General features: G+C 37.0%; 1 protein-coding gene across 1 annotated transcript; it reads left to right on the top strand.

Moving 5' to 3' along the window:
* Window positions 1-3,296: 3,296 nt before the first annotated feature.
* On the top strand, window positions 3,297-8,959 carry nkl.4 (NK-lysin tandem duplicate 4). The gene is made up of 5 exons (XM_088929636.1): window positions 3,297-3,365; window positions 4,148-4,203; window positions 5,609-5,707; window positions 8,410-8,567; window positions 8,799-8,959. The coding sequence occupies exons 1-5, from the start codon at window positions 3,323-3,325 to the stop codon at window positions 8,827-8,829; spliced, it is 387 nt and encodes a 128-aa protein (XP_088785762.1). The 5' UTR covers window positions 3,297-3,322; the 3' UTR covers window positions 8,830-8,959.
* The last annotated feature ends 7,407 nt before the right edge of the window (window positions 8,960-16,366 follow it).

Here is a 16,366-nt window from a genome sequence, read left to right as displayed (position 1 = left end):
GGCGCCTGTTTAAAGTATAGTGTCCCCGTCACTATACTGGGGCATTAGGACCCACATGGACCTCTCCTTTTTATTTTACAGCATGGAATTAACCTTTACTTTTTCCTTTGCAGCCAATGCACACTAACGCAGCTGCCCCTTGAACATATTTCAAATACACGTCATCACAGTGTCCTAATGGTTGTCTCATTTCTAAAAATCTATGTTTTGGAACTTGAGTGTAGATCCGAGCTAGTTGGCAATGTAACCCTTTCCACCTTTACTGACTGCCCTTGCCATCAAAATGTTTCCAGTGTTTCCAGTTGGCCTAGAAAGCCGAATCCTTCTTCAGCTCACCATGCCAAGATAGACTACTTCCTTTAAAAATATAAGATGACTAGCTCTCTGTCAGGCTTTCTGTGTTGGTGCTCTGGGGTTTGGAGTTCATACCTCCATGAATGTTGATTTGCCAATTTCTTCGTACCATGCACTAACTGCAACTCCATTTCCAGGATCTAGAAGAATTACATACAGTACAAGCTGGCCCAAGTATACGAAATAAAGCAATATAAAGGGTCTAGTATGGCCTCAGGTTTAGACAAAATGTGTAGTTTTTTGCTGCAACTAACAGCCTCAAACTACAAGTACTGCACCAGGAACCAATGGGGAAATTGAGGGTCAACTGGTAGTTTCACTGGAATAATTTACGCAGTGGAGGCAAGATTTTGGGAAAAGAAAAAGCAAATGAAAAGAATGGTGAACGTTAAGTTTAAGAAAGTTAAAGAAAGTTAAAGAAAGAAGAGAAAGTTAACGCTTGATTAAAGGGAAACTTTGCTTAAGTAAGTCAGTGATTCAGTAATACAGTGATTCAACCATCTTCGATCATTGTTATTTCTGCCTTTTTTGCTTGGTCTTGTAACATAGTTACTGTATGTTGTCTGTCAAGTGGCATTCAGATACAGCAGGGCCCTGTCTCACAAGAGGTATTATAAAAACACCACCTTTGAAAAATCATTGTTTTCTTGTGTTTGTATTAGGAAATCACAAAATAAAATAATCTTACAACTGTTATCAAAGCATTAGATGAGACAGACGTGAGGGTAGAAACTACAAAGCTGCAGCCAGGTCCTCCTTCACACCTCACACAGGATGCAGGTTAGTTCACACAGAGCTATTAAGAGATTGCAGCAACTGAGCTCATGAAATCTTGTCTGTTTTCCCTGAAATTATGTGGTTATGGATATTTTTGCATTAACATTTTTGTCATAAGCAGAAAAAAGTCACATTAACAAAGTACAGAGTTATACACTACAAGGTTTATTTTAAATATACAGAATTTGTTTTAGAGCACAATGTATGTATGTTTCTTAAAAAAGATGTCTGTACATTGTATGGTTAAGATCTTTTTACTAGGTTCTTGCAAAAATGTACATGACAGATGGTTGACAGAAAAAAAAAACTGAGCTACTTGCAACTACTTTCAATAAACATTCTCATATTACTGAAAGATAATGAGTTCCTTGTCTTTTGACACTGTCATTCTATATTCTGTACTACTTTAATCTTTTAATCAGAGGGCTTCCTGTGTGGTTCAACCAGTATGACAACTGTTTCAAGTGCAGGTTTTGAGTTCTGTGACAAGACATCTTGCATGGGTGGGTCAAACACAGTGTGGGTCACTTCACTAGCTGACTGGGACCACGATTCTCAGACTCACAGTCAAAGTAGTGGCATGAGGGATAGGGTTGTAATTAGTAAGCCAAGACACCCACAGCTTCTTGCCAAACCATGCCCCTTGTAGCTTATAGAATTTACAGGCTTCTAGTCTCTTATTCAGCTTGGTCAGCTGCCTTGAAATTTGGTTTCTTCTATAAAATCTTTTCCATGCACTTATACTGAAAATATGTTTTCATTACCTGTTCTAGTAACTGCTATTGATGTGTAACTCCACAAATAAGTGAATGGTAGTGAATAGTAGTGAAATAGTAGTAGAGCAAACAAAGTAACTAGAAGAACACACACACCCTCCTGTCTGCTGCCTGTTAAGTCTACATCATAGAACATATACGTAATATTGTTTTGTTTATTTTGTTTTAATTCATTGTAAAGTGCTTAATAAATTTAAATTGAACTCATCAGCTAGAAGAAAATAAGTATAAATGGAACTGGACTTCACTATCTTGCATGTTGCTGTAGACAGAACAGTGCACTATTTTGTTTCTTTCTCTTTTGAGTAGTACTGTACCTTGTAAGTCTTTCCTCTTTTTCCATAATGCAGTGGAGTATCACTATAGATGTAGCCAGATGTAGGTCTTCTAATACTAAGTTTTACAGATTTACACATTTGCAAACTGTTGGTAAAATGACATCCAGCAAAAGCATCCAGCACACTGGCAGTTGCCCAGTTTTGCCCAGCTACAGATTTAAAGAAAAAAACATTAAAGAACTTAATACTAACTAACTCACCTACTTTTGACCATTTTTGTATGCAAAGAAATTGGGTCAGGCAGCCGTTTACAGGATTCTGATATAAGACCAGAACTGAAACAATAATGGGTTTCTTATACTAATTTTATTGATATTGCATATTAATGAACACTTAATTGCACTGATAGCAACCTCATTACCAGCTTAATTTTCTCACTAACCGGTTTGCACTGCCAGAACAATCCTGAACATGGCAAGGAATAACTTCTCTCCAAAATGTCCCGCATTATTTAATTCTGATACATCTACAATCTTCTCAATTCTAATCCGATTTTGGGCTCCTGCTATTTTCTTTTTCCTTCGGTGGGACAATATTATTTCTCTCATATCCATTGCTACCAGCACCATATTTATGTTTTCTGTTTAATTACTGTATACTCTTAACAATATTATCTCACTATGTCCTATTACCTTGATTTTAATGTAAATCATATAAATATAAATATAAGTATAATTATTCTGTAGTTCTTACCTACAATACTGAAAATAATTAATCAAATTAACAAATAGTTAACAAATTCAGTCTTGCAGCCAGACAATGACTATACCCTCAGAGGTGTATCTGTGCTTTGAAATTCTGTGGCTGCATGGAAAATTGTACAACACTCAAAAACAATATACAGCAAAAGGAACAAAACATTCTGCTTTAATTCACCACATGTGGACAAACTACAATAAGCAACATGAGGCTACACGTGTAGCTGTAGAGAGGTTTCCTGTAACCTGTGACAAACTGAAGAACCACATAGGCTTAGATTCCATGACTAAGGTGGTCCCAAGTACTATAAATTGGTGGTCAGCAGAGAGTTGATGCATCTGAAGAGCACCCATAGCACCCATACCAGAAGGTGTCAAAATGACTCGCATCATTCTCATCTGCCTGCTTCTTGCTTCCTCAAGTAAGTTTTCATTTGTTCTTTGCTCATTGCCTAATCTTCTCTTCTGGACCCCTCAGGACAAATATTATTTATTATATATATATATAAAAAATTAAAATCCAAATAATACTAATGTATTTTCTTAGTTTTATTGTTTACATTCAGTTACACTGTTATTAATTAAACAATTGCCATCACCATTATCATTCTTATTGTTATTGTTTTGTTCCTCATTTTCAAATACAAATGTTTCATTTGTGTGTATTTTTGTGTGTATTACAATTAGGAAAATGTATTTTTGTTACCATGGCCTGCTATAACAGATTATTCCACATCTTTTGGTGGGGGTATATGCTGTGGGAGGACTTGGGGATCAAAATTATCCTCTTTGTTTATGAAGATGAAACATAGGTAAAATCCTACTGTGCAGATATACCCTATATCTTAAAGAAATCATCTATGAAAAAGTCTGTGTCTATGATGACACATTATTTTCCTCCTCTAGAACTTTTGCGAAAAAATATACAAATCATCAGAATGTTAAGATGCATAGTTAAAAGTGTAATAATTAAATGAAGGATTATTATGTTGTTTAGAAATGTGTACAATCTCAGTCACCACTTGACAAAAATAACATTGCTGTTATGGAATTAGTTAAAAATGAGAGAGATTTGTGAGAGACTGAAATATATTATTCAGTCACTTTTACAAAAGTGATACTCTCACCTCTTTGAAAAAAAGTATTTCTCCTTTGCACTATTCATTCTTCAGAATCAAGTTGTATGGTTTAACTCTTTCCACAGCCCTGGCTGACTCTGGTCATTCTGACGAAGAAGATATTGCAGATGCTTTTCTGGAGGTAAACAATGTTTAATGAAGAACACATTGGCCAGTACCCTCTGAGCAATTTAAGAAGTTCACAGATTTTGAGTTACCACATGCTTCTGAAAGGTGTTTAGCAAAACTGAAACAAGAGAAGACAGATCAGAGAAAAGAGATCCAGGAAATTAACAGTGCAAATTTCTTCTACAGTATAATGCAGAGGGACAGAAATACAGGGCTGGTGTCAAGGCTGGTTTATATGTGCATTAACACTATGTGTATTGGCTTTTCATTCCATGAGCAATTCTTGAAGGGTATAGAACCAACATTTTTATATGTTTATAGCAATAAACCTGAGGTCAGAACTATTACAGTGTATTTACTGGCATGACATGTATGATTTTACAATAACTTTATGCATTTGCATAACAATCTTACCTTTAATTTTCACCCATCACTGATCGACTTCATACATTTGGATATTCATATTAAACTTTTTCAGTGCCATTGAACCTTGAGCCAGAATCAGAGGGTTCCACTGTAGTTCTATTTGAGCAAGGAAACTACTGAGACCCCCTGCCAAGTTAAGGAAGTTCAAGTAAAATGCTGGGCAGAATTGCTGTACCCTTACATTTATAAATGTGACTTGTTTATACCTCTATGTAGAGTGAGGCAAAAGACAGTCTGGTCTCTCTATATGAAATTCAATATCTGAATTATATTAGGTACTGTACTTTCCACTTTTGTCATATCAATATATACTTACAACCTGACATTTGGCAGAAAGAGCCACAAAATCTCAGAAGAACTACCATTTCCATTCTTCTATTTTTTATAATAAATAACATTTTGGAGAAAAATTTCTGTTCTTCATTTTGAAGAAATAAAGGGATTCACATTCTGGGTGACATTTTTATTGAGGAAGGTCTTCATATATTCCATGACTTGAACAGTCAGCGCAAGCTGCCAGGCTCTTCTTTTACTGACATTTCCACTCTACAATATCATACTTATGGTGTCCTCCGGGAAGTAAAGTTGTTTGGACATCTCATTATTTTAATTGTCCTGTGGCAGTAGCTTAAGGGGGTGTACTGATGGTGTGGAGGAGGGGGATTGTTTGTTTTGCTAAGATAAATTGTTTTGCAAAAGCATTGGTATGGTGGCACACCAGCTAGTCCTTCCTCAGAATTCTCAATTCATTTGAGTTTTCTTGGCTGCTCCAGTTTCCTTTCAACCAATGCTGGCCACAGTATTGTTTCTAAATTATTCCTGTGTATGAGTCCCACCTTGGGCCTTTGTCGGCCAGGTGATTTTTTTCTTCCCACAGCCCTTCACGTGACGTGGCTATACACAATACATGGACGGTTCACAAAAAAGAGATGTTGTATTCTGTAGATGAGTTGTAAATCCGGATAATAAGAATCTGAATCTCTCTCATACAGGAGCATGGAGACTCCCAGCAGGGACTGAAATTTCGCTGTAAAGCCTGCCAGGCCATTATGAAGATAGTGAAAAAAAGTCTCCCAGATGATGCTACCAAGGTAAAGCAAGGCAAGATTCTGATGTTATGAATATGGCTATAGAGCAAGTGATGGATGGGTAATTCCAGTTGAAAGGTGTTCAAAATAATGTTCAAAAATACAATCTAAAATGAAGTGATGACATTCTCTGAAAGCCAGCTAACCAAGATTTATTTTACATGCTGTGATTAAAGCAGATTTGATAATGAGTGTAAACATGTATATGAATAATCAGTCTAAATAATTCCTTCCATCTGTATAGCATTTTGTATCCTAAAGGTTCTCAATGTATAATGTGTATAGTTTATACAAAGTTTATGTATATAGAGTGAACCCTATTCACCCACTGCTGAAGTGCAGCATCCATCTGAGTGAGGCATGGTAACGATTGTATATCAGCATACACACTGCACAGCAGATCGAGGAGTACTCAACAAATGTAATTTAACCTTATCCATAGGCCCATCTGACTAGAAGTGTCATTTCACTTCTAACTCTAGGCTTTTCATTACTGAAAACAACATTTTGTAATCCTTTCTCAAAATATCACAAATGCAAGTGATCTATATTTTCCTCTTAACACAACCATATTTTCTTTTACAACAGAGAAACTATTTTGTAATAAACAAAGAAATCAATAGCATAATTTCGACCTCAGACAGAAACTGCACAACAGGTATTATAAATAGTATGACCAGCAAAGTCAAAAAACACCACTACGAACCATACTGTATATCACAACAAAAAGGACAACCTAATCTTTTTAGCAGTGTTTCATATCCAGATACAAAAGCATAAAACAAATCATTTTTGAAGGTATATCTAGCGTTTCAATTTAGAGAAGGTCCGAAGAAAAAATTCACCAAACTACATGAAATCTATTATCTTTGAAAAAGTTACTTATATAGAGTAAAACTTTCCAGAGTAAATCCACATGGAAAATACAGTAAACAAAAGGAAATGGCTGCTAAAGGACCCCATATGTTTTCAGACCGACCAGGCTACTGAAAAAGCTGATGTTATAGGAAGTAACAGCTGTCATTCATCAAATTCTGACCATTTAGAGACATCTTAAGAAGGGTTTTAGCAAAGAGAGAGTTCTTAGCTGTCCTTGCATTGCCTGTCTTTTCTATATAATTGTTATTCTATCAAGAAATTGAAGATCACATAGCCTCTTGTCAATCTGTCATAAATACACATCAGAAGCGTTTAAAATATGCTAAAAAACACATTGTTTTTCTCTATAAACTTTATATGTGGGCTCTCTAGTACAACCAGAAGTCAAAACAATAGAAGATAAGATCACTTTATTGGCCATATACAATTCCTTGTATTGGGAATTTGTCCTTTCAAATGCCCCGACTTGCTCTCCATGAGAGACAGAGACAGGGAGAGAAGCTTGGGGACAGAGCGCAGGGTCAGCCAATTATACATCACCCCTGGAACAGATGTGGTTAAGGGCCTTGCTCAGGAGCCCAACAGAGTAGGATTCCTCTGCCAGCTGCAGCATATGAACCAGTAACCTAACAGCCACAGGCGCAGATCCTTAGACACAGAGCCAGCGCACTGTGGTGGAAAACCCAATGAAAAAATGATATATTATTTATTTCACATCTCTAGGAAGGACAAAATCATTCCATGACCAGCCTTCATAAAAATCCATGCCAATTTTTTTATGTTTGTTGAATAACTCAAATTTGTATCCAAGTTAAAAGGCACATTAGAGAAGACCTGGAAATTTTCATCCTAGGTGTTCCACAACTTTAGATATTGCCTTTTGAAGAAGGACAATAATGTGTGTTTATTATTTTTTCCTGTTTTGTTTTTTATATTTATTTCTAGTATGTGTACTGAGTAAGACATGTTCAAAATATGAAGGTTCAGAAAGGATCTCAAGGGTGTTCTCTTTAATTCAAGACCCTAACCAAGTCTGTACTGTTTATGCTTTCCAGGATAATTCAAAATATTAAAGAGTATATCCATTCCAGGAGGCCATTGACCTTAACTTCCATTTTAGGGTCAGGGGTGGATAGCTGTGGACATTTAGGAGGCAACCTTGTCCAAACCTGTATAGAACTAGCTAGGATGCTATTCTTATGACTCATTCCATAGGAATTTTACTGATTAAGAAGTTAGTGCATTGCTTAAATGTCTCATCCCAAAAGACAGTACCTCCTACAATACAGAGTCACCTTTAACTTTATATTACACTGGTTTGGAAATTCTAGTTAAGATCCACAACTGGTCTTTGCACTACACAAAGTTGAAAGCCACTGACTACAAAGAGATCATCTGCATTCACTACATTAAGCTAAAATATATTTGCCTCCTCAGCTTTCTTCACTGATTGACAAATATTATTAAATACATAAGAAAATGATCAGTAGAATACTAGTGTGAGAGCACAAATTTCAAAGAAGTGTGTCCTGGAAATCCAGCCATCATGTTCTATACTGTATGGACTCTTATTCTGTATATTCCACATGGCCTGCCCCTGTCTGTGTAATCATTAAACTGTGGTTACTGTCTTTGAGGTTTTATTTAGCACAAATATGCCCTATTCATTAGTCTTCAATTTAGTGTACTTAATGTGTTACACTTTACACATGTTACAGTGCCTCTGAGAAAGCATCAATTATAAATTTGTTATACTGCTTGCATTAGCTATCATGACATTAACTCTTCTGCAGAGTGTTGCTGATTTCTTGATTCTTATTCTGCAGGATGATATTATTCAAAGTCTCCATGATGTGTGTGCAAAAATGGGTCCATTAAAATCAGTCTGCAAGGGTATTGTCAAAAAATATCTTGAAAAACTGGTGCATGAACTTATGACTGATGATGGACCAAAGAGTGCTTGTGTTCACATTAAGCTTTGCAGGTAAGAGTTACTTTCAAAATGTTAGCTTTGAAGCAGCACAGTTGATATCCCAACAAACAGAAAGGAGCTTAAGCAACATCTTTTTAAACTACTATTGGAAGAATGACATTGAAAGAGACATTTCCCTGTTTTTCATGGATATGAACAATATGATTAGTCAATTGCGGTTTCACCTTTAACTCCTCTGCTCCTGGTTTGTATTTGTTTTAATATTACTTTTGCCTTTTATAGTGCAGCACCATTTCCCTGGAAGGAAATGTGAGCAGAAATGGACGAGTCAATCCACCAGCTTTGCACAAGACCACATTTGATGCCATTCTTGATGAGGCTGTGGCTAGTTCTTCTCTCAATAGTCCTCTGACCTGTACTCTGAAATTTGGTCCCCATGATAAAGTTACTTTCGAAACTACTCAATAAAGAATTAAAAAATCACTATTGTGCCTACTGTGTCATTTGCATTTACAGTAACTCTCGTGATCTGCTCATAAAAAATTGTAATTCCTTTAAATAAAAATAGAAAGGCAGTCTGTATCTATATCTGGATACAGCAAGTGTAACAGAAACAACAAAAAATAGGACAGAACAAAGATGCCATATAATGTAGTTTACTCATTGTCACCCTTGGATAGAGGCTTTATCTAAAGCCTTGATGCATTTGTAAATGACACAAAAATAGGAGCAACAGAATTAAAGTAGCAAAAGCAATACAACAAGAAATGAGTGTAAAGAATATTCGTGATAAATAAAAGATGAGTGACATCTTGAGGTTGCTTGGTAGGTAGGTACGAACTGTAAGTATTCATCCAGACAAGGTAAAAAATCAGTAAAATTAGGCAACAATATGTTAGGATATATAGTGAAAATCCATCTGTTCATCCATTTTCTAACCGCTTCTTTCAATTCAGGCTCACAGGGAAGCCAGACATGTTATAATGCACAGAGGTCTGGAGATTGTGATGGCCAAATGTATATCTACAGCATATATACATTTTCTCAACACTTTACCAAATACAGGGTCATGGAGGAGCAACAGGCACACCTAGGAATGGACACCAGTAGATCTCAGAGCACACACAGACACGGACACACTCACACCAGGGCCAGTTTCCCAGAAGCCAGTTACCCTACCAGTATGTCTTTGCACTGTAGGAGGAAACTGGAGCTCCCAGAGAAAAAAAATATTCTTCAGATGAGATGTTAAATCGAGATCCTGACTACTTCATCATTAAAGACATTAAAGACATTAATTAAACCTCGTCATCCTCTTCTAAGTGTTGTTATCCTACATGTTTTGGCCACCAAAGCTATAGAATTAATGTAATCTTACAGAATTCTAAGAAATAATCCTGGTTATTTCAGTTGGTGAAACAATTTCTCACTTCTCTTCTTAATTTCTTCAGTGGAGCTGCTGGTCCATAATGGCTGCTGAATATCAGCCACATGGGGGCTGCACTACAAAAGTGAATGTAGTGGGAACCCTTCCATTTGTAGAAAACACTGTAATCCTTCAGGTTAAAAAATGCTCTGTAAATTTAAAGAAAACATGTTCATCTCTCTCTTACTCAATTTGTTTGTTCTCTTAATGATAAGTTTGATTCTTTTCTGAACATGTCTGTTGTATCAGATCACGTTGTGCTTTTGTGGTTATTTCTTTTTCTAGCAAAGCTTTGTCGCAGAGTTCAGCACTTTGAAAATCAGATCACAGGATACAAGATTCATGAGACAACATCTCTAATTACATTTCACCATTTCGCCCTTCTTTGTTTTAATTTTTACCAAATATTGTTTAGAGAAAATTAATATTTGAACAAAACAGATTGGAGATTTCCAATGAGTAAAGTGTTGGCACTGCTGTTACAGTTATCGAACTCATAAGCGAATGGTTCTCTCTATCTGTGTAAGAAATTAACTAATAGGATGGAATTATAGAGCACAGGCATTCAAAAAGACAGTTATTCTCTTTTCTCAGTGTTAAAGGCAGTGACTTTGCCCTCAAATGTGCATCTGAGCTGTAACATTGTTTGACGTTAGTGATAATTGATTAATATTCCATTAATAAATATCAATTGTATTTACACAGCACTCTTCATCCTAGGGAATGTTAAAGTGCTTTCCATGTAGAAAGGTATAATTTCACAAATGAACACATCTGATAAAACAGAGTTCCTCTTTAAACCATTCCTGAGAATGAGGAACATGAACATCAATTTGTTGCCCATTCTGAAGACTTGGGCAACAGTAGTGCCCATGATATATGTTGCCTTTGAGTGGTTTTCCTATTGACCAAATCTACTATAATTTCACTCTCGTAGGCTTGATTAGGGTGGGCCCAAGCAGTATAAATTGATGGTCAGCAGAGACCTGAAGCATCTGAAGATTATCTGATATCAGAAAATATGAAAATGTCTCCGATTATTCTCATCTGCCTGCTTCTTGTTTTTTTCAGGTGAGGTTTCACGTGTCACTAATTCTCGGTTTTCACTCTTCTTATAAGACAAGATATTTTGTATCACAATGTACATACTGTACATATACAGTCATGACCAATTGCTCCCTAGTTATGCTGTGATCATTTTTATGTAATGTTTAACACAATAAATACTATTTTTATTTAACATGATTATTTTAAATGGCATGTTATTAATAAACAATGATCATCAGTGTTTTATTGTTGTTTATTGTGAAATCTACTTTTTTGTTTTAAATTTTCCTACCCAATGTGTAACAAGTCTCATTACAGAATTCTTCTTTATTGCATTTACCAGGGGCTACTGCTGTAGAGTTATAAAAGGGGACTTTACTGGGAGTATCTTTTCCACTGCAGTCTGGGAAACCATATGGAAGGAATTGAGATTCTAAGCATCTCAATTCATTGTTTAGTTTATACACTTGAACAATGTAGGTCTGCTTTGAGATAAACTGAGATCCCCCTGTTACACCAAATGTCTAGCGGTCTGTTTATTAAATTTTATTAAATGGAAATATAACAAAATTTGGAATTACAATTATCAGAATAGCATTAATCTATTCAACATTAATCATTGGTATCTCTTGTTTTTTCTACAGTTCTACAGTTCAGTCCCATGATAAGGACTTTGCGGAAGGCTATATGAAGGTAAGCAATGTTTGAGGACAAGCTCATATGCAATTAAGAAAGGTCACAAAATTCAAGTGAGTTATGGGTATCTGAACGAGTCACACAACTAACAGCCTGATCTCTGGACTCTTTTACAAAAGAGTGGATGAATGCTTTGATTTGGTTAGCAACTAAATAACCAAGTGAACCAGATGGGCTGAATAGTCTCCTCTCATCATGACTTGATGCATTTAAAAGTCCATAATATTCCAAATGCTTTTAGAAAGCTGAAATTGAGATGATACAGAGAAAGAGTAACAGGGGAGACAGTGCAGAATTGCCCTTCAAAGCATGTTGAATATGTCTAGAGCCTTGGTTGGTTATTAAGATGCGGTAGTATTCTAATCAGAATTTCTTTTTAAGATACTGAAATGACCTGTTCGAAGTTAAAACTTTGTACGTGAGTTCAAAATCAATCCTGGAGGCAACAATCTCAATCTCTGGTACAGGAACAGAATGAGTCCCAGCAGGAATTGTTAAAGTGTACAATTTGCAAGAAAATTGTGAAGATGGTGAGGAAAAAGCTCTAATCTAATGATGGCAAGGTAAACAATGTAGTGTTTCTGATCTACTGTAACTCACTGATAGAGCACGAGGTGCCAGTATGGTATGACATCAATTAGCAGTTTTTTTAAACAGTGTTCTACTCTCAATTAAAAAACACAGTGATAAAAAGCAACCAGTCTGTTGTCTTCATCTTACCAAAGACTAAAAATAATAACCCATAGACTTATTTTACTTGCTTTTGATGATGCAGTTTTGACCATACCTGATGGTCATGATGGGTTTTTGGAACAAACCTGTGTATTTATAATAATTCAAAAGATGCAGGCATGCTAAGAGTCACTGCTCTAAAAACACAGCTGAAGGTCGCTTACTGTAAGTAGACCTAAACACATTTAGAATAGTTAACAAGTGAGAGAGAATACAGTATATCAAAGCAGTGTTTCCTTTACAGTACAGTACAGTACTGCAGTACTGGGCACAAATACGCTCATTACACTAGGAGCTCACAAGATATAGATCTGTATCTGTAAATGTTAAATTTATCATACAGCTTGCTCAGGTTGTCACGAAATTAAGCTTATTGAAGCTTATTATTTAATAATAATAATGGTTTTTATGCTTTATTCTGCAGGAAGCTATTACTAAATGTGTCAAGGAAGCATGTGGAAAACTTTCTGTGTTTGCAGGTCCCTGCAGGGGTATTGTCAACAAAAATCTTAACAAACTTATTGATGAACTTCAAACTGAGGATGGAGCAGCTAAAGCTTGTACTAAAATAAAACTTTGCAATTAAGAGTTACTTTTAAGACTTTTATTTCTAAGTCCAGCACATGTGATATGTAAAGAAATAGCAATGGAGAAACAAATATTTTAAACATCCGTCAAGGATATGCACAATATAATTAGTAAACTGTGATTTCCCCATTAGGTTCTGTGGTCCTGGTGTGTTCATGTTGATTTTTTTTTTTTCAGAGCTCCACCATTCCCATGGAAGAAAATCTGAGCAGAAATTGATCAGTTGATCAACTGGCCTTGTGTTTTACTTGACTTGTGACCCAGTACTCCTCTCATTGGTCCTCTCTTTGATCTTCTAAAGTTTTGTCTGTAAATGATAAAGTGATAAAGTAACATTCAAAGCATTTAAAAATCACTAATGTGCCGTTTTGGTCATTTTGTTTTCACACTCTTGATGTGCTAAAGTAAACTCTTTATTGTAGTCTATGACTGTGACTTGGTAGATTATCATGTTTTCTGAAGAGAAGCAACAGCAAAAAGAAGAAAGGAAAACAATTACATACCATTAATTGTTTTTGACCTATTGTGACCTTTGGATATAAGCATCCGCCAAACAAAATTGTAAGTGACATAAATATTTGAGCAGTATCAAGTATTTTAGACGCACCAGAAGACCAAAAATATTTAGTCAGAATCAAGCACAGGGTATACTCCTGATAAATGACATTTGATAAATCAAGATTAAATAAAAGTGATCACCATAGCTTCAAAATGGGTGACTTTGATCTTGAGCTTTTTCTGAAAACAGTGTATTGTAACGCACCGGAAGGTTCAGCAAGGGGATTGGACCCTATGCGGTGCTTAGCTGTCACTCTCTGTCCTGTCCCTAGTTTTCTGTGCTTTGCTGTCCTTCTGGTGTCTCTCTCTATGGGGCTATTATTTCTGGGTCACTCATTCCCCTTCGCTCAGCATTGATGTTCGGATGTCCTGAGACCCGCCTAGCAGCAGGTCACCCCATGTCTGCTGCCTGAGGGCTTTGGTTTCTATTAGACTCCTGAACTGCTGAGCCCGGGCTAATCCCCCGTTCTGCCGCTACGCATATGGGTCTTTTTCCGCTCTCTTGCCATTCCGAGGCTTGTCACTTCCAACATCCTTGACATTAGCTAAAGATTTTAAGCAAGGAAATTATATAGAGAGCGGATGCCAGGTGTACTTAGCCAAGTCGCGTTTTAAAAAAGATGGGTCAGGAGGATGCGTAGGTCTAGAAGCCAGATTTTCACAATACAATAGTTCTCTCAGACGAGGGGGTTTAAAAGGGAGGTGAGCTCTATAGGAACTAACTTAATACTGAGCGAGGAGGTGCAGGTGAGAAGCCCTTAAGTAGTGGGTGGTCAGAAGGTGTGGTGTAGGACTAGGGACGTGGTTGGATAATTAGGATGTGCGTCAGCGTCTGTGGGAAGAAGCAGGGGCTTGTGTCTGATTAGTGGAGGCTGTGACATGTATGGGTTTATATAAGTTCATCAATGTCTTCAGACAATGCGGGAAGCAGTAAAATAAGGCAACATACATTAGGATATACAGTATAATGAAAAATATAAAATTTAAATAACAAATTATGCAATGTAAGGATATGAGCTCTGAATTTTGTGGATACAAAAAGGATATTCCTGCTCTTTAATCTGTTTAAGGAAGGGCAACCAGCTTAATACCTGATCTTAAAGAAGTGTCACACACAGACAAATTAAAGGAATTCAATCTCTTGAAGAGAGCTCATCAGAGATGATTTCAGGACCAAGAATTAGACAAGCCAAAATAGAATTTCATTCTTTAAAGTCATATATACTGTACAGTATCTCAGGAAGGAAACAAATAGTACATAGAACAAAACACAATTACACAACTTTACCACTACATACAGGAAGGAGCAATTTAAGCTCATTAAAAGCTTAATAAACAAAAGGAAATAAGGAAACATTTATTTAAATCATAACATGTATTTCACAAAGAAACTGCAGCATTAACTTGTCAGAGCTTAGATGTCTGAATGTGTAGGTATGTGAGACCTAGAAGAAAAATTAGGTTGCTGGTCTATAGTTGTGCTGGTGCCCCAGTAGGTGTTGCAGTAGGTGATTTTCCAAACCACTGCCCCAGTGACAGGGCACAACAGGGGACATAAAAAAGAAGTTAATAGCAGAATAGGCAAGGCGGTGGCAGTATTCCAGCGAATGCACTCGATACGTCCATCAACAGCATTAACACTAAAATCCGCCTGTATAAAGCCATAGTCCTACTTACTGTGATTTACCCCAGTGAAACATGGAAAAGCACAACTCGAATAGCACAGAAGCTAAATGTTTTCCGCCAGCGGTGCCCTTAAAAAATACTTAATGTCATCTACAGCGACTATATTGCAAATGAAAAAACTCTTACAAAGAGCCAACTTACAGAGGCTGCAAGATACAGTGACAGAATGCAGACGCCGGCTGGCAGGCCATATTCTGCGCCTACCACACCACCGGCATTCAAAGATTGCAATGAGATGGATTCCACTGGGTGGGAAAAGAAAAAGAGGAAGGCCAACGAAGACCTGGCGGAGCACGTTCTGAGAAGATCTACAACATGCCAGCATCACGTGGGAAGGGGTAGAAAATGCAGCAGCCACTCGTACACGCTGGCAACAAATCACTGCCCACTGTGGCTAGGAGAACCTAAGCTAAGCTACGTCTGACTGACAGGTGGGAAAGCCATGGCAGGCTGCTGTGGTAGACCTAGCCTACTCCACAGTGCTGCCATGAGGACAGGCATGCTAGAGATGTTATTCTGAGGTTTTGGCTATATGGTCATTAAAGATTTAATGACACTATTTTGGTGAAGAAAATTCTCACTTCACATTTCAGTGGTAGATGAAGTGGATGTCAGTCTGTACTGCATGTTAAGAGATTTTGGATAAAAAGTACAATGCAAGCACTTATTCATATTCAAGTTTGTCATTCCAGCCAAACACAAGTATACAGAGGAGCGAGTTGTTCTCCAGGTCTACGGTGTGAATACAGACAAGGCACTGACAAGACAATGCTATAGACACTGTAGACATAGACATTTCTGACAGGGTACAGAGTACATAAAGCGAAAGTGAAAAATAAGAATGTCGTCCAGATATACCAAAACAAAGTTTTCAATAATGTCCCTAAAAATGTCGTTCATGAAAGACTGGAAGACCGCCGGGGCATTAACGAGGTCAAAGGGCATGACTCGGTATTCATAATGCAGATGCGTGGTCATAAAGGCCGTCTTCCACTCATCCCCTTCGTGTATCCTGATTAGATTGTAAGCCCCCCATAGGTCTAGTTTCGAGAAGATGGAGGCTACCCGTAAGGACTCCAGAGCCGCTGGGATTTAAGGCAGGGGGTAGCGATGTTTT

Source organism: Atractosteus spatula, chromosome 12 (assembly GCF_055471065.1).
Source record: "Atractosteus spatula isolate fAtrSpa1 chromosome 12, fAtrSpa1.hap1, whole genome shotgun sequence".
Lineage (NCBI taxonomy): Eukaryota > Metazoa > Chordata > Actinopteri > Semionotiformes > Lepisosteidae > Atractosteus > Atractosteus spatula.
Note: the sequence above shows the minus strand (reverse complement) of the source record. Positions and strands in the feature narration are given on the sequence as shown.

Bases quoted from the DNA above. Each gene is read 5' to 3' on its own strand.
- nkl.4 (XM_088929636.1), top strand. From the start codon at position 3,323: ATGACTCGCATCATTCTCATCTGCCTGCTTCTTGCTTCCTCAA. The intron at 4,204-5,608 runs GTAAACAATGTT...TCTCTCATACAG, and splicing joins TTGCAGATGCTTTTCTGGAG to GAGCATGGAGACTCCCAGCA. The intron at 8,568-8,798 runs GTAAGAGTTACT...TGCCTTTTATAG, and splicing joins GTTCACATTAAGCTTTGCAG to TGCAGCACCATTTCCCTGGA.